Source organism: Polistes dominula, unplaced genomic scaffold (assembly GCF_049000335.1).
Source record: "Polistes dominula isolate Pdom_NZ unplaced genomic scaffold, Pdom_raw_medaka contig_26, whole genome shotgun sequence".
NCBI lineage: Eukaryota > Metazoa > Arthropoda > Insecta > Hymenoptera > Vespidae > Polistes > Polistes dominula.
The window spans coordinates 1,939,580-1,966,469 of NW_028300939.1; the positions used below are offsets into that span (position 1 = coordinate 1,939,580).

Consider the following 26,890-nt stretch of genomic DNA (forward strand, 5'->3'; position numbering starts at 1 on the left):
TACAATAAAATTGATTCATTGATATTTCATCGTCAGAAGAAAAATGAAATGAAATTGAGATAATTAATGACGAATGAAATGTATTTAAAGTATTGAAATTGAGTAGTATAAAATTAACTCATTGATATTTCATCGTCATAAGAAAAATGAAATGAAATTGAAATGATTATGATTATTGATATTGATCAATAAAAAATATTGTTTTTGTATTTGAATAAAATTGATAGATAAAAATTCAACTCATGTGTGAGTTGAGATTTGTTAGAGATAAAATCAACAAGTATACTATATATACTAAGTTGATTTTATATTCCACTTGAAATACTTACCCAATGCAGCGTGACCACCAGTTAACATAGCCGCAAGTATCAGGGCTGCAGTTGCAGCAGCTGCAGCTGTGCTGATTCCATACGAGCCCATCTGTAGAAAAACAAAAAAAAAAATAGAAAAAGGTAGAAGGGTGAGTTACCTTGTTAAGATTATTAACAGAAAAATTCTATCGTAATGTAAGTAAATGTGTATTATTTATTTTTATTATTATGATTATTATTATTATTGGTTTGTGTGTGATAATAATAATAATAATAATAATAATAAAAATCATCATTATCATCTTTAACTTGTCGTTGTCACATATTTCTACTTGGAATCTTACAAAAAAAAAAAAAAAAAAAATAAAGATAAAAAACTAACTCGATAACTTTTACAATGACGCAACGTTTGCGTTTCCACATAGCATTCCTGATCCCCGTATCAAGTGTTGCACGTGTGTTTGTAGAATGTCGTCTAGTTTTATATAAACTTGTAGAATACATACATACATACATACATACATACATACATACACATATGTATATACATTCATGTATGACTTCATATAATCATTTTGTAAATAATATTCGAAGTTAACGATTGACACTTTTTATTTTCATCCTTTATCTTGTTTTTTTTTTCGTGACACTTGTGTGACTTGTGTGAATGTATTTTTTTTTTTGCGGGGTGGGGAGCTGTTAAAAAAATACAGTAATTAGTGGGACAATTTTTTGAAAAATATTAAACGTTTGTTGATCAATTTTTATTTTATTTGATTGATAAATAATCACACGGGAAATTTGTAATTGATGATTTCGATATTATTTCATGTTATTTTATTTTATTTTACTATATAATATATTTATTATATAATAAATTAGATAAATTTAATTTTAATGTTATATAAATAAATTTATATTTTATACATATATATATATATATATATATATATATATATATATATATATATATATATATATATATTTAATATATTTTATTAATATATTGTATTTATAAAAAGAAATTAATTTATTTATTAATTTAATTAATAAAAAACAAAGTAAAGCTACCTATAGATAATAAAACAATATTACACACAAACAATAAATGTTTATCTAATAAACAATATTACAATATAATATTGATAAATTAGACGTACAATTTATCTACAAAGGAAACAATTTGACTAATATGACAGTCATAAGAAAGATTGATAAATCAATCTCCAAAAAACAAAAAACAAAATCAAGACAGGAAGTAATGGACAGGTTTGATAAAGACTGGAAGAGTACATTATAGAGTAGGGGTACTTGAAGAACCAGATACGATCCTGTATTAATCATCAGAAGCCGGTTCACCCAATGTCCCCCTCCTTCCCCTCCCCCTCCCCCTCCCCCTAACACTTGGTAAGACTTGGTGTGGTAAGATTATAGTACTAGGTTGGTTCATGCTTCATCGGCGCCCACTGAAAACGCGATCTCCTTTTATAAAAATTCTTTAAATACAGTCCTGGTGATCTAAGAGTGTAGGAAATATCTCATTGGATGTTCCTCAACGTCGAAGAAATAATTCTTTTATACTTGTATTAGTGTGTGATTGTGTGTGTGTGTGTATACGTGCATACCAGTTGGTAACACGTGGAGACTAGTATTCCCTTAACTCCCCCCCCCTCTCCCTCCCCCACCTCCCCAACCACCAACCCTCCCCCTATTGGAAAAGACTTCCTTTGTTTTTTTTTCTGCTCGATTTGTTCCTGTTTTACTGACTCCTCTCGTTCTAACCTAACTTCCTGGATTACTTCTTCTTACTTCTACAGTTTTTATTTGTCCTTGAGAAAGTACCGTCCGCGCTTTATCTCCTCCAGTTGCATTTCCTTTTTATTTTTTTATTTTTTTTTTTTTTTTAGGCTTCACTTCCCCTTCCATTTTTCTATCAACCTCAACTCGACTAACCGGCGTATCTGGATGAAACCTTTTTTTTTAATCTTGTATTTCATACCCTTCCCCCTACTGCTATTCCTGTCCATATTTTCTCATAGATCAGATAATGTATCTATCTTCATCTATTAGATGGGTTTTTCTTTTTTCCTGTTTAGTTTTCAAACGACAGATTAAGCTATCATCGTCGTCTATCCACGTGAGAATTCGCACTTATTTCAAAGAGTGGGAGAAGTTTAGATTAAAGATTAAAGTATATCTTTAAATTGTCTTACGTCTCGTTATCTCATTTATATTATCTTTTGATTTTTGTATAATAATAATCCACGTGAGAATTCTCACTTTATTTCGAAGAGTGGGAGTGAGAGAAGTTTAATTGTACGCCATGCAAATTCTTACGTTCATCGTCAGGCCATGCATGGTAAAATGAAAAGGTAAACGTCAGGCAATGGGGCCTGACACGACCTGAATGTGAAATTCATCGTCAGCCACTTATGACTGACATGGCCTGAATATGAAATTCATCGTCAGTCACATGTGGCTAACATGGCCTGAATGTGAAATTCATCGTCAGTCAAATGTGACTGACATTGCCTGAATGTGAAATTCATCGTCAGCCACTTGTGACTGACATGGCCTGAATGTGAAATTCTTCGTAAGTCACATGTGGCTAACATGGTCTGAATGTGAAGTTCATCGTCAGCCACTTATGACTGACATTGCCTGAATGTGAAATTCATCGTCAGTCACTTATGACTGACACGGTCTGCATGTGAAGTTCACTGTCAGTCATTGATGACTGACGTATCATTTTCAACGTGTTAAAGATTAAAGTATATCTTTAAATCATCTTATGTTACGTCGTTATCTCATTTATATTTTTTATCTTTTATTTCTTTTGCTAAAGTACCAAAGTACTTTAAGATTACAGAAGAAGAAGAAGAAGTAGAAGGGGTAAAAGGGGTTGTTTAGTCGGGTAATTTGAAGCAAGGATAAGTAGTAAACTTGTGTTAAAGTGAGAGAGAGAGAGAGAGAAGATAAGTCCTTCGGTTCATTTACGATTCGTTTCCTGGATTTGTTCAATCCACCTAAGGCTATTCACCATGAACAAAACAGCAACAACACAACAATAACAATAACAAAAACGATGAGTACTACTTTGAACTATCATCATCATGCTCGTTTTCTCATAGTTTTCCTTAGATTATCTTTCTTTTTAGTATAATATGGATACTCTTATATAGGTATAATATAATAGTTCCTAGTATAGGAAATTTGTGATAATAGTTAAGCTCGTTAACTGCAATTGACATTAAAGCAAGTCTTTCGAATTGAGTGTCTTGTTTCTACGATTCGTTAATGAAGGTTGGTCATTTTTTGTTGGTTGGTTGGTTGTTGGAGGCTAAAGAAAATTGGAAAGGGATCGGCACGAATCCTTCGTCAGGTTGTTGTTGCATTCGAGGTCATAGTTAGACGATGGGTTATGTGAAAGAAAGAGAGAGAGAGAGAGAGAGAGAGAGAGAGATGGTGAGCTTTGTCGTGGCTGGTTCCCAGGTCAAAGGTTCAAACCTTCCCCTTCTTCTTCCTTTTCTTTTGCTTCTTCTTGTTGTTGTTGTTGTTGTTGTTGTTCTTTTTCTTCGTTTTCCTTGCCATGACCTCGACCATCGTGGCAAAGTCAACGCTAACAATGAGGAATGTGCTTAGGTTCACGTGCCGGGTTGAGTTGATGCACTGTTACGAAGATTAATGCACTTACTTTTCTCTCTCTCTTTCTCTTTCTGTCTTTCTCTCTTTCTCTCTCATTTTATCTTTTTTTTATTTTGGTATTTCTTTTCATTTGGAAGATATTGATAAGGTTTTGGTTTCTTTTTATATTGAGGATATTTAAATAATATTGTTTAATTGATTATTTTAATTACAAGTTTAAAGAGAGAAAGAGAGAGAGAGAGAGAGTAGAACGTAACGTAAGGAAAATGATGATGTATCACGGGAATGCTTTACAAGAGAATTTTACCATGAGTTAAAACATTTATCTCATGGTGAACTCGTCTACCAGGTTTCCTATCAACGTAGAGACCGGTTGTGACGTAAAGGTCAGCAAACGGCTACCGTAAATAGTGCGACATTAAAGTTTGCACTCTTGCTATCTTGTATCCAGTCTCCTTCTCTTTCCTATCCACTTTTTCTTCTACTTTGTTTTGTGTTTTTTGTTTTTGGTTTTTTCTAATCTTCTATTTCAATCGTTAAATAAAATTATCAAAGTCATTAGAAGATTATAAAAACAAGTTACCTAACTTGAAATTACCTACACCCTCTCTCCTACCCCTTCCTATTATAATTATAATTAGATAGATAGATAATTATTTAGTACACTAATATACTAGTAATACACTAGTACATATATGTATATAGTATATAGGATAGGTTTAATTTTAAAAATATTAAATTTAAAACATTAAATTAAAAATATTATTTTAAAAATATTCTATAGGTTTAATATTAAAAATATTATATAAATTTAATTATATTATTATAATTACTTAGTATACTAGTATACTAGTACTATACAAGTTATATATATATATATATATATATATATATATATATATATATATATATATATATATATAATAAGATAGGTTTCTTTTAAGTTAAACCAAGTTGGGATGGAATATAAAGTACGTTACCATCTAAGGAACATACCATTGGAAAAGGGAAACCATTAATCTGGTTATCCATGACATTAAAAGTAGCATAAATCTGCATGTTCCAGTAGCTGATCCAAACTAAAAGGAAGAATAAAAATAAAAAGAAGAAGAAGATGAAGTATATCCCAGCATCCTTTTAAGTTGTTTCAACAACAACATGATCACGATCAGGATCATATACTAACTGTATTTATCTCGATCAATGGCAGCCAATAGCCGTAAGGAAAATGACCCAACTATAATATCATGGGAAGATGGCCTTGAAAGGGTGTGATACCGGAAACTATTAATGAGATTTTTTTTAATAATTTTTGTTGTTTTTATTATTATTATTATTAACCAACTAACCAACTCAATCAACCAAATAACCAACCAACCAACCAACCAATCAACCTAAATTGCACTTGGTTAATGCTAATTTTGATGCATCAAAGAGATTCTTGGTTTAATATTTATGATCAAGTGTCGCAGTTCATTAAGCACACCCTGTAAAGGGTTAGTTAGACCTTGAATTACGTTAGGATCGTGTTCTTCAATGCTCTTGGTAAAGTATCGTTTTACGGCGTTACATGGGTTTACCCGTAAACGGATAAACGCTTCAGAAGATTCTACGATCTATCGTCATGGTTGTGGATCTTTTATATATAATCTCTGATGAAAGATAATTTTTCTTTTCTTTTTTTTTTTTTTTTATCTATATCTATCTATCTATCTATCTATCTATCTAACTGTGTATGTATGTGTATTGTGTGTTGTGTGTGTCTGTGTGTGTGTATTTCATTCTGGCATCTATCGATTAACAGTTCTTTTGCGAATTAAGATTTAATTATATTCATTAGTTGAAATAAAAATAAAAATTAATAAATAATAAAATTTATGATAAAATAATATACAGTTTTGTTTTTATTTCAGAAGAAGAAAAAAAAAATTACAAATTACAAATTACAAATTACAAATTACAAATTACAAATTGTCTTAGTATGATTTATAATATCAATACGAAAAAAAAAAAAATAATAAAATAGATTCTACGTAAGTTACTTATGACACGATTTAATACTAAACATAACCTAAAAAAACAATGTATAAAAAACCTATTTTGTTTGTTCTCATGAAAATTCAAAAGCGAGATTTCCTTAATTGATTTTCGATAAAACACCGATCTATTGAAACAAGACGATTTCTCAAGAAACCTTGGAACATGGTTGTTGGTTGTTTATAGGAAGTTAACGCATTTCATAGCCCTTCTTTTTCCCTATCTTCGAGTACCTAAACATGTTAAGTGTTGACTATATTTATACGTACTAGTGTTTTAAACATAAGAAAGTTTGAAAAGAAAAGAAATAATAGGTATTTATCTTCTCCTTCTTCTTTTTCAGTTTCATTTTCTTATTTCACGAACAACCCGCATGTTCAATTCAACCCCCTCCCCCCTCCCCCTAACCCCCACGCAAATTCCACCCACAAACAACCGGCGATCCATTACGATAAACCCTAACCTAACCAACGTTGGCTTATCCTAACGTTTAATCAGACGTTTTAGTTGAGAAATAATCTAAAGGAAACTAACCAAACTCCTCAACCCACCGTCACCCATCCCTTCTCCCCATTTCCATCTAACCACAAGGTTACCAATTTACCGGTTAATACACCTATGGAAAATCCGTGCGAACGTTGAGGGATACCAACAACGAGAGCCAATTAATGACACTAACGATCCTTAAGGGATCATTTTCGTTATCCTATGCTTCCTTCTCCCTCGTCCCACCTCAAGTTTATTTTTTCTTCGAACAACACTACTAATTAAAGTTAAATACACTTTAGAGATTGTATAATATAATAAGAACGAAGTGAGATTTTCCCAAAGCAAAAGAAAGAAAAAAAAAGAACATAAGGAAACAAACAGTTTTCCATAAAATTGAAATTAGTTACGGAAGGAAACCATCGAAGCTTAAAGTCACGATTGCATACTCTCCCCTTCCCCTCTTCTTTCCCCTTTCCCCCTTTCCCCTTTCCCCATCCTTCATTCCCTAAGGGATAGACTTTTAAATGATCATTCACGTTCCTAAAAGGATTTTTAATACAACTAACAGAATATGGGCTGATTATTTTGAAAGTTCGTCAATTATTCGTTCGTCTATCGAAAAAAATGGTGTCCATTTGAAAAATAAAATAAAATAAAATAATAAATTATTTCTAATTGGAATAATTAATTAATTGAATTACTTGTAACATGGTGGCAATTTGTATATTACATTTAAAAAGAAAAAAAAAAACCAAAATGGGGCCTTACTACCCCTCGTAGTGACGAAAAATTGAACTAATGTTTGTTTAAATGGACATTGTTAAAATGTCTTTTATTCATGAAAATATTGAAACGTTGTTGTCTTACCTTAAGTATATAAGATTGGGTATATATGTATATATAGTACTTATTTACTTAAGATACTTAGGTCAAAAGGAATCATCCCCGATGAACTCGATGAACTCGATCATGGCGTTAAGACGGGTAGCACTCTTGGTTTGTGCGGATTCATAAATAATGAGATCTAGGGAACGAGACAAGGAACGTTCCTCTTGTTGCTTATAGACGACCAGAAGAAGAAGAAGAAGAAGAAGAAGAAGCAAACCTTAAAAGAAAAAGAAGAAGAGAAAGGCAAACGTGGCCAGGTGGTTCTCGTTTAAACCGAGGGATTCATAAACAATGAAGGAACGTAAATCGGTCTGGAGCTTCCTGTTGGAAAGGCGTACTCTCTTCTATATACATAGAAGACTATATATATATATTCACATCTTGGATCTCTCCTTTCCTTCGAAGGTACTCGTTGTTGGTCAGCACTAACCATCAAGCAAGTAACCAACCAACCAACCAACTACTACCACCAAGTGGATCATTTTTCCAGCTCGTTTGGTCGATCCTATAAATCACTGGATCACCGTTGGAATTTACAACTGATGTTGAAGAAGTTGCTCAGGTAAATATAGCGTGAGAAAATAGTGTCTTAAAAGATTGACATACTTGTCTTACAATATATTTTTCTTCCATCTCAATTGATAACGATCTGTAAACTTAGTATCGATAAATCAGATCAATCAGTTCAGATCTGATCAGATGAGATCAGATCAGTTAGCAAACGATATATCGATCAATCGTTTACAGTAATTAGCAGGTTGTGTCGTGAACATTGGTGAACGATGTACGATGTTAGAAAAGGTTGAAGTTTCAAACTAGGAAGTGTAAGAGAAACGGGGGAGTTATACTAAGAAATATGATTATGTGTTCGTAGTATCTTCTTCTTCTCTCTCTCTCTTTCTCTTTATATCTATCTTTTTATTTCTTTATATGTTTTATGGTACAACGACCTCACCAAGCCCTTGACTCTTCCCTTTCTCGCAATATACCCACGCCAGTACAAGAATTATAATCCCACTAGTATATCCTTCGAGTTCGTTTTCCTTACCGACAACGTCTCGTCTCGTCTTCTTTCCTCTGTGTTATTAGCTTGGATTAAAGGGCGAACTCGCAAGACGTGCTGCTAACCAACCAACCAACCAACCAACCAACTTCAACCTTTTGCTAAACGTCTATTCGAAGAACTTGCTATTTTAGTTGAAGAAGAAGTAACAATATCTTTTCTTTGCAACAGCCAGCGTGCGAAGGATAATTCAAACCTTTTTTTTTCTTTTTTTTTTTACGATGATTAAGGCTTTCTCAATAGTGATGATGACGATGATAAGGATTCGTTAAGTTTTACAAGAGAAAACAACTTCATCCGTCGTTCTAGTTTTTTGTCTTCATATTTTTATTTCTTTTCTTTCTCTCTGATCATCATCATCATCATCATTATCATCATCATCATCTTGATAATCGTCATCGTCACAGAGAAAATTCTCGGCCTTGAATCTCTCTAGGTACTATATAACTTTATACCCGTGTTGAGAGATCAAGCACCGGATAATGCACGGAAGTTGCTAGGTAGTTCGACAAAGTGGCAGTTTTGTTCGGTACTTCGTAAAAGGAAAAGGAAGAACAAACGGAACGTACAAGACTCGCGTGCGACGTAAAACTATAAAATCTCACAGATAAGATATCCAAGAATGAGAGAGAGAGAAAGAGAGAGAGAGGGAGAGAAGAATAAAAAATAAAAAAGAAATGACGTTCAAATTACATCGGTCACGAATAGAGTTATTGCTATCGTAAATTCTCCAATTATATTATTGTATATACATTTTTTTTGTTGTTTTTTACTTTATTATTTTGTAAAAAATATTTATCGAATAACTAATCTTAGTTATTCTTCGTTGAACTTTTAATTATCTCATCGTTTATTCATAAAGCGTGTTACTTAAGAAAATGTATTTGCACGTGTATAGATATAATGTTAAATATTATTTTAAAATAGAGATAATAAAAGGGATAATAATCAAGGATAAAGATAAAACAATACAAATATAACGGAAATGGAAGAAAAAAGTGAAGTTAAGTTATGCTAATTTGTATTTAAATATATCTTTTCATGTATCTGAATATGTAAAATATGTTTCTTCTGTTTGTATTTAGATTTCTTTCGCGCGTTAAGATTGAGAGTTGCACGCGCATGCGTCAGATAATACGCATGCGAACGTGAGATAAAAGACTACTGCGCATGCGCGAATCTATCAGCTGACAGGAGTTCAAGTTACTTTGCAGTGATTTTACATATTATTCATTGTTAATAATTATTTATTCATATATATATTATTAATTAATTGTTTTTACCGTTGTACAGTGAATATTTATCAGTGAAAAACTATTTCTTTCGTGCATTTATTAGAAGATAAGATTGAAAGTTGCTCGCGCATGCGTAAGATAGCACGACTGGGAACGTGAGAAAGAAACCTACTGCGCATGCGTCAATCTATCAGCTGTCAAGAGTTCAAGGTATTTCGCACAGTGATTTTACATATTATTAATTTTTAATAATTATTTATATATATGTGTGTGTATATATATACTTTTTTATTAATTAATTGTCTTTATATTGTGCAGTGAATAATTATCCGTGACAAGACTTGTGTGAAAGTGAAAAAATCTTCAAAAGTGTTTTTCATTGTTTAAGGTTAGTTTTTGTAAATCTCTCTTTTTTAAAGTATTTATTTATTAATTCAATAAAACTTGTTAAATTTAATAATTTTATATTAATTTCTTTATTTTTTATTACAGATCATTTTTCATAATTCGGATTTTAATTGAAAACTGCATCCTAATGCTGCATCATAATATGTGTAAGTACTTTTCTTTCTTTTATTACTTCAAAAAAGTATATTTTTTAATTATTTATAATATTTTATTGTATGTATATGTGTTATCATTAAAAGTGTGCAATTAGTAAAATTATAAAATAATGATAGTTAAATTAGAAATAGAATTGCATACTTGCATTCATATTATATAAACAATACTATAGTTATTATTAAACAATTAGTTTGATTAGAATCAAATTCTTTATATATGCTTTTTCTTATATATAAAACATTTAATTACATTTTTTAAGATTTAAGGTTTCTCATGAATTAATTAAATGATGCACTTTAATAGTAACATATATATATTTACATTATTATAAACAGTTATAAATAGACACACACACACATATATGCATAAGATAATTATCTATAATTAAAAAACCAAAAACGTCATAGTTACATCAAAAGAAAATAACATCATTAATTAGATAGATAAACTATAAATATAACTAAATAACAGTAAAGTAATATAAAAAAAAAAACAGAAAGAAAATAAAAGTAGAACGAGATAGGGAAATTAAAAAATAAAACAAGAAACGAAAATGAGAAGAAAATAAGAAGAAGAAGCAGCAGAAGGAGCAGAAGAAGAAGAAGAAGAAAACAACGAAGAAGAAAAAGAAAAAGAAGAAGAAGAAGAAGAAGAAGAATTGCACCTTGCTCAACGAGCCAGTTGTTGGGGTAAAAGCAAAGTGGCTTGCGGCCACTCCCGTCTTTTGATTCGCGTGAGATAGTCGTCGTAGTCGTCTTCCCTTCCTCTTTCTTTTCTCTTCTCTTCTTCTTCTTCTTCTTCTTGTTCTTTTTCTTACTCGAAGCGAAAAGGAGGCATCCATGGAACGATAAGCGAAGGATAATGGATGAATGCGAAGAAGAACGTAGGTTGGAGGATATACCGGAAATTGGATGCATAGACAACGCATAGCTCCAGGCTTATATATTTTTATGTATATACATATATAACTATGAATGTATATATATATGTATATGTTTATTAACATAAGTATAAATATATGTTATTGTAAAAATTATATTGTATATTATATATGGTGTACATCGATACATGTATGTATGTGGATGGTAATGCGAAGGAATGTATCGATGTACATATAAGGTATATACATACATATATATATATATGTATGTTAATATAAGTTTATATATAGGGTATTGTAAAAATTATATTGTTTATTGTATATATATATAGGGTATTGTTAAAATTGTATTGTATATTGTATACACAGTGTACATCGATACATATATGTATGTAGTATGCAGATGGTAGTGCAAAGGAATGCATCGATGTACATATAAGGTATACATTTATACATATATATGTATATTAACATAAATGTATATATATGTTATTGTAAAATTATATGTTATTGTAAAAATTATATTGTATATTGTATACAGTGTACATCGATACATATATGTGTGGTATGTAGATAGTAGTGCAAAGGAATGCATCGATGTACATATAAGGTATACATTAATACATATATATGTATATATATATATTAATATAAGCATTTATATATGTTATTGTAAAATTATATTGTTTATTGTATATTTAGGGTATTGTAAAAATTGTTTTTTGTATATTGTATACAGTGTACATCGATACATATATGTATGTGGTATGCAGATGGTAGTGCGAAGGAATGCATCGATGTACATATAAGGTACACATTAATATATATATATTATTATATATATATATATATATATATATATATATATATATATATATATATATATATATTAATATAAGTATTTATATATGTTATTGTAAAAATTATATTGTATATTGTATACAGTGTACATTGATACATATATGTATACAGATTGTAATGCTAAGGAATGTTACCGATGTGCATATAATGTATATATGTATATATATTAATATAAGTTTAAGTTGTATATTATATATAGTTCACATCGATATATATATGTGTATATACATGAATGTATACAGATGGTAATGTGAAGGAATGTACCGAAGCAAAATGTTCACTTCTTCAGCGAATGATAACCATTGAAGTTGTTGATGCGTTACAAATTCCATGTAACAAGAACATCTTGAATCGTCAAATCAATTCCTTGCTAACAGGTGACAAGAAGTTTGCTGGAATGAGTTTTGTTTTACCTGTTTATCTGTTTTTTTTCTTTCTTTTTTTATTCTCATAAAGTTTCTTAAGATTTTTTATTTTAAATATCAATCTTGATAAACATGATGCATTCATTTATAATATTTCTAATAAGTAATGTAAATCATTTCTAACAACCCATGTAAATATTAACCGTTATTCTAATGATAGAAGTTGTTAAAACAAAAAACAAAAAAAAAGTACAAATGAGTGAAAAAATGTTGCATGATGTGGTAACATTGAAGAGAGTTTATAGAAGTCCTCTTATTTACAGTTAACTCGATGTGCAATCTCTCTCGTTTATCGTGTGGTAGCATTTAAACGTGTTACACTCGATATCTTAGAGATACAAATAGACTATAAAAGACTGTAATCTAATTTATTTAAAATTTTTTTTTTTGTAACTTCTATTTCTTCTTCTTCTTCTTCTTCTTCTTTTATCTCTCATTTTTATTTTGCATGAGATCAAGAGATTAACATAAGTCTCCTTCCGTTAGATTAGCTTTGATACTTGATGGAATATTTTCTATCTTATTTTTATTTTTTTACATATATTATATTTTTCATCTGATTAGTTTTTCTTTCTTTTTTCAATCACGATATTACACGATAATAATAATTATAATAATAATAATAATTATTGAATAATAATATGTAAAATAAGTTATCTTTTAATGAATTCAATTTTTTTTCTTTTTTTTTTTTTTTTTAATGAAATTAATTACAATGAATTTCATTTTTCAAATTGCACACACACATACACACACACACACACACACATTATTATTATTATTATTATTATTATTATAATTTCAATTTGAAATAATTATTAGATATTATCTATAAGATAATCTATCTATAAATCTATCTAATTGAACTATGTTAAATAAATTAAATTAAATAACACGAATTGATCCTTTTAAGAAACATGTGCATGTGTGTGTGTGGGTAGGTAGAAAGGTAGGAGTGTTTACATTTGCAAAGATCAAAGGTGTAACTCGGAAGTCGTTGTTTAATTTTTCTATTAATGGAATGCACTTAAGTGCAAGTGCATACACGGATATTACATTTATAATACTCGTAACACGTTGTTCAATTATATTTGTACAAGACATTTTGCGTTATTCGTTGTATTAATTAATAACTTTTTAAATCAGTGTTTGTAATTTTTCTTCTAATGACTCCTTTTTCATTGTAATTGTTTATTTATTATTTTCACTTTTTTTATTACAGTAAGAAACACACAAGTGCAACTGCAATTGCAACAGCAAAGTCTTCTGGTGTGGCTGAATCGAAAGAAAATTCTCTTTCTTTTTTTCATTTCCTATTTTTTTTTTTACTTGTTGATCAATGCAAATGTAGTGGCCAGAAATAGGAGGAATAAGATGAGAAGAAACGTAGGAGGAGGAGGAGTAGGAGGAGGAGATGGAGGTGGTTGAGAGGAGACAGGTAGAGTTAACGGCAAGAGGAAGAAGAAGAAGAAGAAGAAGATTTAAAAAAGAAGAAGAAGAAGAAACAAAATAAAACCATGCTGAGAAGGAACTGGATGTACCGCTCAAGGACACGATCTACCTCAACAGCCAGTCTCGTAACGAGGATGTTGTGGAAGAGGAGGTGGAGAGGAGGTTGGAACTTGCCAGACGAGGAATGAACAAGAAGAAGAAGAAGAAGAAGAAGAAATAATCGAAAAATAAGTCAAAGAAGTAAACCCTCATCGTTCACGTTCACGTTTACATTTACGTTTACGTTTACGTTTACGTTTATGTTCACAAAAGCCAGAAAAAGGAAAAGGGATTGAATTCTAGGGTGAGTTGTTCGTGTTTACATTAAACTCAACCGTTCAAGATCCTTTTTCTTTTCTTTTCTGTTTTTTTTTTTTATATATTTGTTGGTTTCAAAGAGATTCATGTAACTTTTTGAATTCACAGGATCGTTCGTTCGTGCTTTAGAAACGTCGTGGGATATCGAATGAAGGAATGAGTGAATAAAAAGAAGAAGAGGAAGAGGAGGAGGAAGAGGAGGAGGAGGATTCCTTTGTTCGTTTGGTACGTGCTCGATAAATTAAGGGCTTGGTGGAAGGACTGGAAGGGACTGAAAGAAGACTGGAAGGACTGGAAGGATGTAAAACGTGAGTTATATGCTAATTTATCCATCATTAATAGTTGTTGTTTTGGTTTTTGTTTGTGTTCTTATTTTTGTTAATTAAGTTGTATTTTTTTTTCAGTAGATTGTTTTATTTTTGTTTTTTTTTTTTTTTAAGATGATGAATTGTTTAAACTCTTTTTATTATTTATTGTTATTAATTAATTAGTTAACTTGTTTGTGTTTTTTTCTTAGAGTATGAGATTAATTTTTTTTTTTAAATGATTAATCGTTTATATTTTTTTTTTTTAATTATTTTTATCAGTTAATTTGTACTTTTCATTAATAATAATAATAATAAATATAAATTCATATTAATATGAAAAATAATTAAATAAAATCTACTAACATTTTATCTAATAATCTAATAAATATAATACACACACACACAACTATAAAACAAATTAATCAAAATCATAATAAAATAATTTTAAATTAGTGAAATTGTCGTTTATATATTTTTTTAAATTATTTTTATCAGTTAATTTGTACTTTTCATTAATAATAATAATAATAATAAATATAAATTAATATTAATATGAAAAATAATTAAATAAAATCTACTAACATTTCATCTAATAATCTAATAAATACAACACACACACACACACACACACACAAGTATCAAACAAATTAATCAAAATTATAATAAAATAATTTGAAATTAGTGAAATTATTTCATTACTATAAAATACAATAACATTAACATAAATGTAAATGAACTCTTCACGACAGACTCTTAAACGACAATTTCAAAAAGGCTGAGATTTTAAATGTCATAGTAAAATATAGACATAGTTTAAAAATAGAAGCAGTAGAAGACAAAAAAAAATACTCAAATATACTAAGGAGCACTAGATATGATGGCAATGTTAAATCTATAATTATCTTCGTGTATGTACGTAGTATTCAAAAAGGGTTGGAATTTGAATGGAAGGTAGGAAAGTTGATGATGCTGGTACTATTGCTGCTGCTGCTGCTGCTGCTGCTGCTGCTGATGATGATGATGATGATGATGATGATGCTGTTGTTGTTGCTGGTTACTGTTGCTGGTTACTGCTGATGTTGCTGATGTTACTACTAACATAAGATTGCTTGCTCGTTGCCTAGAGGCACATAAATGCAAAATACTTAAAAGCAATTACCGATAATCATCACGGCACCTTGCAGCAGCGTTACGTTGCATTCTCAGAAATGTACGATGTTTTTACCCATAATTTTGTAGAACGTAACAAGTAATGTAATGTAACAACGACAGATAACAACAATAATAATAAATTAACAAAAAAAAAATATATATATATATATATATATAACAATGATTTAAAATGATATTATTGAAATAGGTTTAATTATCTATTTTAAGAATCTTTAAGTATTAAATTATTATTCATTGAAATGTTTAGTGTATACATAATGAAATATATTTGATTACTAGTGTGTTGTTTGTCTATTTCGTTGTGAAAATTGATTTTATTCATTATAAATTTAATTATAAATGATATTAATTGATTTAATAAATTTTTTGTAAATATTATATATATATATATATATATATATATATATATATATATATATATATATATATATATATATATATATATATAATATTTAATATTTTATATAATATTGCGAATGTGTGTGTGGAAGGATTGCGTTCAGGGATGGGAATAATGGCGGGATTTGGTATTTGTAGCAATGAACTTTCGAGTTACTAATGCCAATTAATAATAATAATAATAATAATAATAATTTTATATAATATTTAATGTTATAGATAATTAATATATAATAATTTAATAAATTTATTTTAAATTTTATTTAATTTTATTTCAAATTTTAATTATATATAAATTATTATTATTTAATAAAATAAATCATGTTTATATAATAATAATAATAATAATAATAATAATAATAATAATAATAATAATATATAATATAAAATCATGTTATATAAAAAAATAAGTTTTATTATCCCTATTTAACCCTTTCAAGGTTGAAATATACTTTTAATTGAAGTGTTTAATAGATATGAAATATTTTATTTATTTATATATTATATTATTTTATATTAAAGTAATTATTAAAGTAATTATTATTATTATTATTATTATTATTATAGATATGAAATATTTTATTTATATATATATATATTAAAGTAATTATTATTTAAATTAATTTTAATATTTTACTAATGTTAATTAATTTTGCATTAACATATGCATGCATTTGAAAAAATACATTTAACAAATTAGAATTGTATTTTTTATTATTTATTTATTTTTTTTCTAAATTCTAATATTATCTAATAATAATAATAATAATAATAATAATAATAAGCAGAAGAAGAGGAAGAAGAAGAGGAAGAGGAAGAAGAAGAAGGAATGAATTATTTAACAAACAGAAATATATATACTGTATAAAAATGTATAAATTTTGATGAAATGAGATGTAAATAATTGAAAGGAATAATTTAGAAATCGTTTGAAAGTATTATTAATATTATATATATATATATATAACGTGTTTAATAATTTATTAAATGGTAAAGAATAATAGTACGATGATCACTTTCAAGATTATTATAGGGAACGATTGCATAATTGAATGAATAAACGAAGTAACATGTAATTTCTTGATGATAAGGTATTTATTTATAATTATGTTGGTTATTTCTATTCTCGTAAAACTTTCGGTGTTTTATTTTCACGGTTGTATAAAAAAGAGGGTCAATGTCGTGAATTCTTAATGAAAACTTTCACCAACTTTCTTTCATTCAACATAATATTATTTACTACTACTACTACTACTACTACTACTACTAATCATCATAATAATAATCATAATAAACAATAGTAGAATTTATGTAATATTAAAAATCACAGATCTCATTCAATGATCAATTTTGTAAAATAATAAAACAAAATGTTGACAATCATTTTTGAGATACCAATGATAATGATTTGATTCATTTCATTGTAGTTAATTAATTATTTTATTATTTTGTAATTATCATTGATGTATAATATGTATGTGTGTGTGTGTGTCTGTCTGTGTGTGTATTATTTTCAAGTATTATATTCGTATTATTGTATAAAAATAATGAAACAAAATTAAATCATTTTGGAGATAACATTGAAAATAATACGATCAATTTCATTGTGATTAGTTAATTAATTAATTAATTAATTATTTTTACTAATTACAAATATAATACTTGTATAATACTTGTAAATAATACATACATACATATAGACACACATAATATATATATATAGATGATAGTTGTAATTTTATTATTTAGTAAATCAAAAGTCATCCATTTTTGAGATACCAATGAAAACAATTTGATTCATTTCATAGTAGTAATTAATTAATTAATTAATTATTATTTTTACTAATATACAAATATAATACTTCTAAATAATAATACATACACACACACACATATATATATATATTATACATCAATGATAGTTGTAATTTTATTATATTTAGTAAACCAAAATTCATCCATTTTTGAAATACCAACGAAAACAATTCCATTGATATTTCGTATTAGTTAATTAATTAATTATTATTTTTACTAATATACAAATATAATACTTCTAAATAATAATACATACATACACACACACACACATATATTATACATCAATGATAGTTGTAATTTTATTATATTTAGTAAACCAAAATTCATCCATTTTTGAGATACCAACGAAAACAATTCCATTGATATTTCGTATTAGTTAATTAATTAATTATTATTTTTATTAATACAAATATAATACTTGTAAATAATATACATATACACTTTCATACATGTATTACTCATATATATATATATATATATATACGATGGTACTAAAGAAATTAGCCGTGTGGTCGAGTTAAGTTTATGATACTCCGTTATACACGGTGACCACAAACATAAGATTGTAAAAGTTGTTATTACCTGCGACTAAGATAAAAATGATGAGAGGAAAGAGAAAAGGAGGAGGAGGAGGAGGAGGAGGAGGAGGATGAGGGAAAGTTAAGGAAAACCATAGCTTTTAAAAAATTTGGAAAATTTTGTAAATTGTAATTTTTGACTCTTCCGACTAAAAAAAGGGTTGCCGATCCCCCCACCCGCCCCTCCCTGTCCTATAATAAGTTTCGTGATTATAATATTTGTCCTTCGACACGATCCTTAACTTTAAAGTAACACTTATAGAAGTTTCTTCTTAAAATGAACTTGAATAAAGGGGAGAGGGTGGAGAGGGAATCCGGGGAGTGGGGGGGATTGGGGGAGTGGGGGGGGGAAGAAATTGAAAGGGACTAATGGTTGGTGATCTTTTGATATCGAGCCGCGGAATTACACACCGTAAAAGAGATTGAGAAATGTATTTAGAGAGAGAGAGAGAGAGAGAGAGAGAGAGAGAGAGAAGGAGAGAGAGAGAGAGAGAGAGAAGAAGAAGAAGAAGAATATAAAAATGAAAGAGAAAAATATTGTAAGATATTGCAGTAGTATCAGAGATGCAACCCGCAGGACCGGATTTAAACCAATGAGGGGGTGGTGAGAAGGAAGGAGGAAAGGAGGAGAGGAGGAGGAGGAGAAGAAGAGATTAAAAAAATAAAAAAGAAATTTTAAATAAACATTCCATTACACTGATGGTGAGCAATAGCAATAGGGGGTGAGGGTGGGGAAGAGGGGAGGGTGGATGGGGAAGGGGATTTCTTCTCTTTATACTTAGTCTTCTTCTTTGCAAACTTGTCTTCTCATTTATTTTCTTTCGAAGGATCGTAGAAAAGGGTGTGGTGGTTGGTTGTACCTGGTTGTGCACAGGCACGCTTGCACGTTTGCACGTTTGCACGCCTGCACGCCTGCATAGCCGTTAATCAATCTCCAGGCGCTCGTTTCGTGATCTTTTCAATTCTTTTTGTTGTTGTTTTTATTTTTTTTTTAATTTTATTTTATTTTATTTTACGTCTTGGAGAGAGGAGGACTAATGATAAGCTGTCGTTGTTGATTGACCGATGATGATTGTTCATTGTATTTGATGATGTATTTGATGATGTATCTGATGTATCTGATGTATCTGATTCATTATTTTATTATTTTATTATTTTATATTTTTGTATTTTTTTTTTTATTATTATTTTGTTATATTAAAAATAATTATATTTAATTCATCGGATTAAAGAAATGAGTTTATAATTTTTTTATTTTTAATTCTTTTTGATTTAATTTAATTTTAATTTTAATTATTTTTTTTTTTATTATTGAATGTCTCGTTGTTTGAAATTCTATTTATTTGCAGTTTGTAGTTTGTAGTTTGTAGTTAAAAGAAAAAAAAAAGAAAAAAGGAAAGAACAAAGAATTGAAATCTTTTTTTGTTTTGTTTTTTTCTTTTTAATTTACAAGACCGTTATCAATTACGATTCAATTTGAAAACGATATTACTTAAAATGCGGAAGAAGAAGAAGAAGAAGAAGAAGAAGAAATAGTAGTAGTAGTAGTAGTGGTTTCATGGTTGCCATAAGCTACGGTTAGATGGTGGTCAAATCTTCTTTTAGTTTTTTTTTTTTTTTTTATTTTATTTTTATTATTGTTAATGTCAGTAGCCGCAGAAAACCGAACGATGGGCGTTGAAAATTGTTAGGGGAATTGATGATATAATCATTTTTTTTTTTTGTAACCACAAATACAAAAGAAATGGATATACAATTATTTTCTATTATAAAATATTATATTACATAATAAATAAATATAGAAAAAAGATTAGAACACACACACACACACACACATACACAAATGCTTGGCACATTCCAACATGCATACCTATCTAACATTTACATTTTCTTCGTTCGTTTTTTTTGTCAACGCCTACTTTCTAACGGTAATTTCCTATCAAAGAATTCGAATGAATTATCTGAACAACAAAAAAAAAAAAAAGAAAACAAAACAAAAATAAAAAGCCAAACAGATGCGTATAATATTATACAAAAATGTATTTATATAAAATAAAATTGAACAATATTATACAAAACGTATAATTAATGTTAAAATACAGTCCAATATACACGTCCTTAAGTCAACGAATTATCTTATACAGCCATCTGTTAGAATCTTATCGAATTAACAGAGATAATCATGACTCTTTGTTAATAAACAAATAATTGCGATTATAAATTGAGATATAAACTATCCTATCTTTCAAGTTGGATGAAACTGTACACAGTGTGCTAAATTTGATTAAAAACAATTCAGTAGTTTAGGTGTACATTGCGCACAAACAACGTGACACACGTAATTTATATATATATATTAAGAAATTGAAATATAAACTATTCTATCTTTCAAGTTGGATGAAACTGTACACAGTGTGCTAAATTTGATTTAAATCAATTCAGTAGTTTAGGAGTCCATTGCGGACAAACAACGTGACACACACGTAATTTATATTTATTAAGAAGATAATAATATAAATTATATTTAATCGAATTATATATTTAAAGATTTATTTTTCATTAAATATATCTGACACCAGAGTAATATATAAATATATATAGTTAATTATTATTATAAAATATAAATTTAATAATATAAAAAATTATGTGTGTGTTATTTAATTTATATATATATATATATATTCCCAAGTAAATTATTAACACGTGACTTTATAAATATTCACTCATATAACACAAATATAATATTAATAATAATTTATTACATAATTTGAATGTGTAATAATAAAGTTGTAACAAAAATAAATCAAATAATTATATGGTATCTTTATTAATTTTCATTTGATTAAATTTATATTATTAATAATAATAAATAAACAAATGTATTCGTACTAATTAATAATTCTATAAATGTAAGATATTACATGAAAGATAATTGTCAATAAAATCATCATTTTTAATTGTTTTTATCTTTTAATTAAATTAACGAAGGGAGCTGAGTATTGGATACTTTCTCAGATAATCTCATGGTGGTAAGTGATAAAAAAAGAATAAAAACATAACCAAAACAAAAAAAAAAGAAAATGTTAACGTTAGAAACACATCACAGTCTTGTTGTGTAGTACCGTTCTAACGAGCCCACGTTTAAAGTCCTATGGCATCCCATACCGTATCCCATACCAGCCAACCAACCAACCAACCAACCACTACCACTACCACGAGAAAAAGCAATAACGTGAACGGCGAACGTATCGCGTACCGCGCTTCTCTCAACAGCGATAGAAATCTTATTTCTCGTGAAGGAGATCACGATGAAGGAAAATATAAGTGTACTAAGGTGAGATGAAGTTAGGTTAAGGTAAGGTGAGGTAAGGTTAGGTGAGATGAGGTGAGATCGCTAAGATCCCTTTGGATTTGCTCGCACACCTTTGATCTCTCGCAGGAAAATGGAAACAGGAAGTTATTCTTGTTGTATATTGAACGCGTGTGTTTTGTTTTACCTTGTGGTTTTTTTTTTATTAATTATTAATTATTATTAACTCGTAAAACGGGTACAATATAATTATCTTTATGATGATATTTAATTAATTAATTAATTTTATCAATTTTTTTCATTTACATTTATTTTATATATCGTAGAATATGACGGGGGTGGTGGTGCATGGGTTTATCTCAATCCCCTCATTGAGATAAACAACAAAGAATTTTTATTAATATTAATATTAATATTATTATTATTATTATTATTATAATTTTAGTAATAATAAATTTGTTTATCTTTTATTTTATATATTTTTTTATTTTCTTTTTTTTGTGTCCTTCATTAAGAAAAACTCTTTTACAATGTATCGTTTAAATCTTACGTGTAATTTACAATAATATTCATTATAATTAACCTAGGTGTAAGTAATACTTATTTCAAATACATATATATATGTGTATTATTCTTTCCCCATAAGAATTTAATATGATTAGCTGCTGTATAATTTCCAGGCTAGAATTTATTTACTTAATTTTAAAAATTCATTTCTTTCTTCTACTTCGTCTTCTTCATTTTAACGATTGGATTATATGTAAATTGTCGTTGTAAATATTCTTAAACCCGTGTGTGTGTGTGTGTGTGTGTGTGTGTGTGTGTGACGTGGTATCACGAACTGTAAAACACTAGGAGTGGTGATAGGATAAAAGTAAGTTCATCAGAGTATAACAAATTGTTTCGGATAAAACTTGTTGATTTAAACGATAAAATCTCATTCCTTTTTCTTTTCTTTTCTTTTTTTTTTTTTATGTTCACTCAATAATTTGAAAAAAGAAAAAAAAAAAGAAAATACAGAAAAAATTGAGATGACATGATTGGAAAAAAAATCAAAAAGTAAAAATACAGAAAAAAATGCAGATGACACGATTGTAATAATCTTTGATCAAACATTATGATAAAACCGATATTATTCGATCGAGTGGACACAGAAAGAGAAAAAGGGAGAGAGAGAGAGACAAAGAGAAACTATGAAGAGTGAGGGAGGGTGAGGGGGTGGGGTGGGGGGGGGGGTTATAGGATGTAGGATGTAGCCGATATTACAGTGATTTCAAAAGGAAGTATCTATCTCGTCTCGCATCTGCAGTTATAACGGTGAATTTTCTCTGTTCATCTTTTGTGTGTGTGTGTGTGTTCATCTTGTGTGTGTGTGTTCATCTTCTCTCCCCATCATTGGCACGTATAAAATGGCAGAAACGGATAGTAACGATCCAGATATACTTACGTCATGATTACGGTGATTTTACATTGTGCGAAATTCACGAGGAATGATGATGATGATGATGATGATGATGATTCGACTAATCTATCGTGGACTTTAAATCATAGATTATTTTATGCGTCTGCTGTTAGAGATTGGTACCGGAAACGGCGCTAACAACGTTGTACAACACAACCAATGTGAAACGAAAAAAAAAAAATGAAAAAAGAAATGGCGTGTCACAATTGTTGATTTGCAATGAATTTTGAAATTATTGAACAGATTTTAATGATATTTTTGTTATTTTATGTGTGTGTTTGTTTTTTTTTTAGGTTAGGATGTAGGGATAGATTTTTTGTGTCGCGTTTATTTTGTATTTTTTAACGCAAATTTAAAGATTTCACATTTATTTTATATTTTTCATCGCAAATTTCAAGGTATCGCATTTATTTTGTATTTTTTTTTGTCGCAAATTTAAAGATTTATTATTTATAGGTTATCTGAGTCATTTAGGTACGGTAAATTTTCGATAGATGACACTATACTCGTATTACAATTCAATTATTACAATTTATATACGACCTAACCTTACTTTTTCTATTTTTTTTCGTATAATTGTATTTTAGTTAATATAAATTGATGCATCTAATAATTAAAATTTATATTTATTAATAAATATTATATTTCAATTTAATCAACATTTATATACAATTAATTCTAATAATAATAATAATAATAATAATAATAATCAAAAATTCATCTAATACAAACAATCTCAATTCACTTCATTACAAGTTATAATTAAAAAATAATTGTACGAAAATGTATAATTTAACAAAAAAAAAAAAAATAGACAAGTGTTAATGTAGTAATCCTATTCCAATTTATTTCCAAGTAAACCAACCGGATAAATAAATAAAAATGAGATTAAAAAAAAAAAACATAAAGAAAAGGAAAAGGAAAAAGATAATACCCATAATAATAATAATAATAATAATAATAATAATAATAATAATAATAAAAATAATAATAAAAGGATGCATGTACGGTTCGTTGAATAGCCATCAAAAAAGGGGGAGTGAAAGAAAAAGAAGAGAGAGAGAAAGAGAGAGAGAGAAAGAAAAGAAAAAGAAATGGAAAACACAGGTAAAAGAAGGTAATTTAAAAGTAAGTATCGTATGTGATATCGTATGTGATACGATACGATAACGATACGATACGATAAAATAGGGAAGTTAAATCTATGTACGTAAAATACCGCACGAGCCAGGAACGTATATTGCAGGGGGTATTACATAATCATGAATCTACGAGGTTTATTTCCCGTTGACAATCAGCGAACTAACCGTCGTCGTCATACACGTTTAAATTATCAAATAGAAACTATCTTTCTATCTCTCTCTCTCTCTCTCTCTCTCTCTCTCTTTTAGGTTTTTTATTTTTATCACCCCCCCCCCACTCTTTTCCTTTTTTTTTCTTTACAGTAGTATAAATGAGATAAAAATTGTAGGTTATAATTCATTAGTCTTCATTTAAATTTGAAATGTTGCAAGAGATTTACAGATACATTATGAAAATTGAACAGTATAGAATTGTATATGAACATTTTATGAATTCCTTTAGCATGAACGAACGACGACCATAAGTGTAACGGTCTCTTCGAATGCAATAGTGAGAAAGAGAAAGAGAAAAAAGAGAGAGAGAGAGAAAGAGGGTTACCGGTTACCGTTGTGCGGTCCACAAACTCCGGACTAGCCGATATCCTCTTTTAGTGAATCGAGTACATAGTAATCTTTCTTTATTTATCTATATATATATATATATATATATTTTTATCTTTTAATTTTTTCTTATCTTTTATTATTATTATTATTATTATTATTATTATTATTATTATTCAATCATGTTATATTTATATTTGTATTCTTTCACCACCTACATATGTCATCTCGTTGAAATTCTTTTGAACAAATTCTTTGACAAAGTGTCATTCATTGAAATCAATCATATTATATATTTACATGAATATATTTACAGTCATATGTATATTTTAAAGATATGTTTTAATAGAACACGATGACGTAATGTTAAAAAAAAAAAATGATTCTAATGTAAATTGGTACGGTAGAACATCTGTACCATAAGCAAAAAAGCATGATGGGGAATCGATTGTACCGTTATCTTTCGTAAATACTCATAATGAAGAAGTTGCACGCAACATAGTTGCTTGGTAAGAAGGATATGTGTGTGTGTGTGTATATATATATGGGTATGTGTGTGTGTGGAGAGAGAGAGAGAGAGAGAGGGTCAGTTGGACGAAAGTAATGTCAACTTGAATCTATTGAAGAAGAACTATTGCAATCTGTTACTTTTAATGAGATACTTGAAGTAACACCGTTATTTAATGGTTTATATTAGTTTGTATTTTTTTTTTGTATTTTTGTATTTTTCATATAACGTGGGGTTTTATAAAGATTGGTAATATTAATAATGGTTTACAGTATTTCTGTAATTTTGTATTCCTATTTTGTATTTTTTGTATTTTTCATATAACGTGAAGTTTTAGAAAGATTGGTAATATTAATAATGATTTACAGTATTCTGTATTTTTGTGTTTTTTTAATTTTCATATAATGTGGGGTTTTATAAATATTGCTAATATTAATAATGGTTACAGTATATTGTATTTTTGTATTTCTGTATTTCTGTATTTCTGTATTTCTGTATTTTTGTATTTCTGTATTTTTGTATTTTTCATATAACGTAAAGTTTTGTAAAGATTGCTAATATTAATAATGGTTTACAGTATTTTGTATTTTTGTATTTCCGTATTTCTGTATTTTTGTAGTTTTGTAGTTTTGTATTTCTGTATTTTTGTATTTTCATATAACTTGAAGTTTTGTAAAGATTGCTAATATTAATAATGGCTTACAGTATTTTGTATTTTTGTATTTCCGTATTTCTGTATTTTTGTATTTTTGTAGTTTTGTAGTTTTGTAGTTTTGTATTTCTGTATTTTTGTATTTTTCATATAACGTGGGGTTTTGTAAAGATTGCTTAAATATTAATCATGGTTTACAGTATTTTGTATTTTTGTATTTTTGTATTTCTGTATTTCTGTATTTTTGTATTTTTGTATTTTTCATATAACGTGTAGTTTTGTAAAGATTGCTAATATTAATCACGGTTTACATTATTTTGTATTTTTGTATTTCTATATTTCTGTATTTTTGTATTTTTCTATTTTTGTATTTTTCATATAACGTGGGGTTTTATAAATATTGCTAAAATATTAATAATTGTTCAAGTTATATTGTATTTTCATATAACGTGTAAGTTTTGTAAAAATTGTTAATATTAATAATGGTTTACAGTATTTTTATATTTTTGTATTTTTCATATACCACGAAGTTGTATAAAGATTATTAATATTACTAGGAAATGATAATTTATGTTTAAAACCGAGTTTAATACATCTGATTTTATATTCTAATTTTGTATTTCTAATATATGAAAAAGAATCTGTAAAAATGTTATTAAGAATATTCTAAATAATTGGATTAGAATATTTATCAAGTTTTCAAATGATACGCGGAAGTGAAGATGAAGATGAAGAAGAAGAAATATTTATTATATCACATGTAATATCCGCTTGATAAAAATACTAATAGTAG

General features: G+C 28.1%; 1 protein-coding gene and 1 long non-coding RNA gene across 19 annotated transcripts in view; one reads left to right on the plus strand and one right to left on the minus strand.

The window, feature by feature from the left end:
• Positions 1 to 26,890, plus strand: part of LOC107072946 (uncharacterized) — a 68,536-nt gene that overhangs the window by 18,613 nt on the left and 23,033 nt on the right. For 5 of the 17 annotated variants that reach the window (XR_016176276.1, XR_016176273.1, XR_016176277.1 and 2 more), the window contains exons 1-6: positions 7,347 to 7,932; positions 9,519 to 9,878; positions 9,987 to 10,056; positions 10,161 to 10,222; positions 13,621 to 14,193; positions 14,316 to 14,515. This is a non-coding gene — a long non-coding RNA (uncharacterized LOC107072946). Of the gene's footprint in view, positions 1 to 445; positions 461 to 6,400; positions 7,933 to 9,360; positions 9,879 to 9,986; positions 10,057 to 10,160; positions 10,223 to 13,620; positions 14,194 to 14,315; positions 14,988 to 15,435; positions 16,101 to 16,872; positions 20,490 to 26,890 lie in introns of those variants that run through there. The other 12 variants (XR_016176265.1, XR_016176263.1, XR_016176274.1 and 9 more) reach the window with 12 other exon arrangements.
• Positions 1 to 26,890, minus strand: part of tyn (trynity) — a 46,616-nt gene that overhangs the window by 11,689 nt on the left and 8,037 nt on the right. For both annotated transcript variants that reach the window (XM_015333286.2, XM_089171570.1), the window contains exon 2: positions 330 to 420. In XM_015333286.2, the coding sequence (XP_015188772.1) occupies positions 330 to 420 (91 nt within the window). The remainder of the gene's footprint in view (positions 1 to 329; positions 421 to 26,890) is intronic.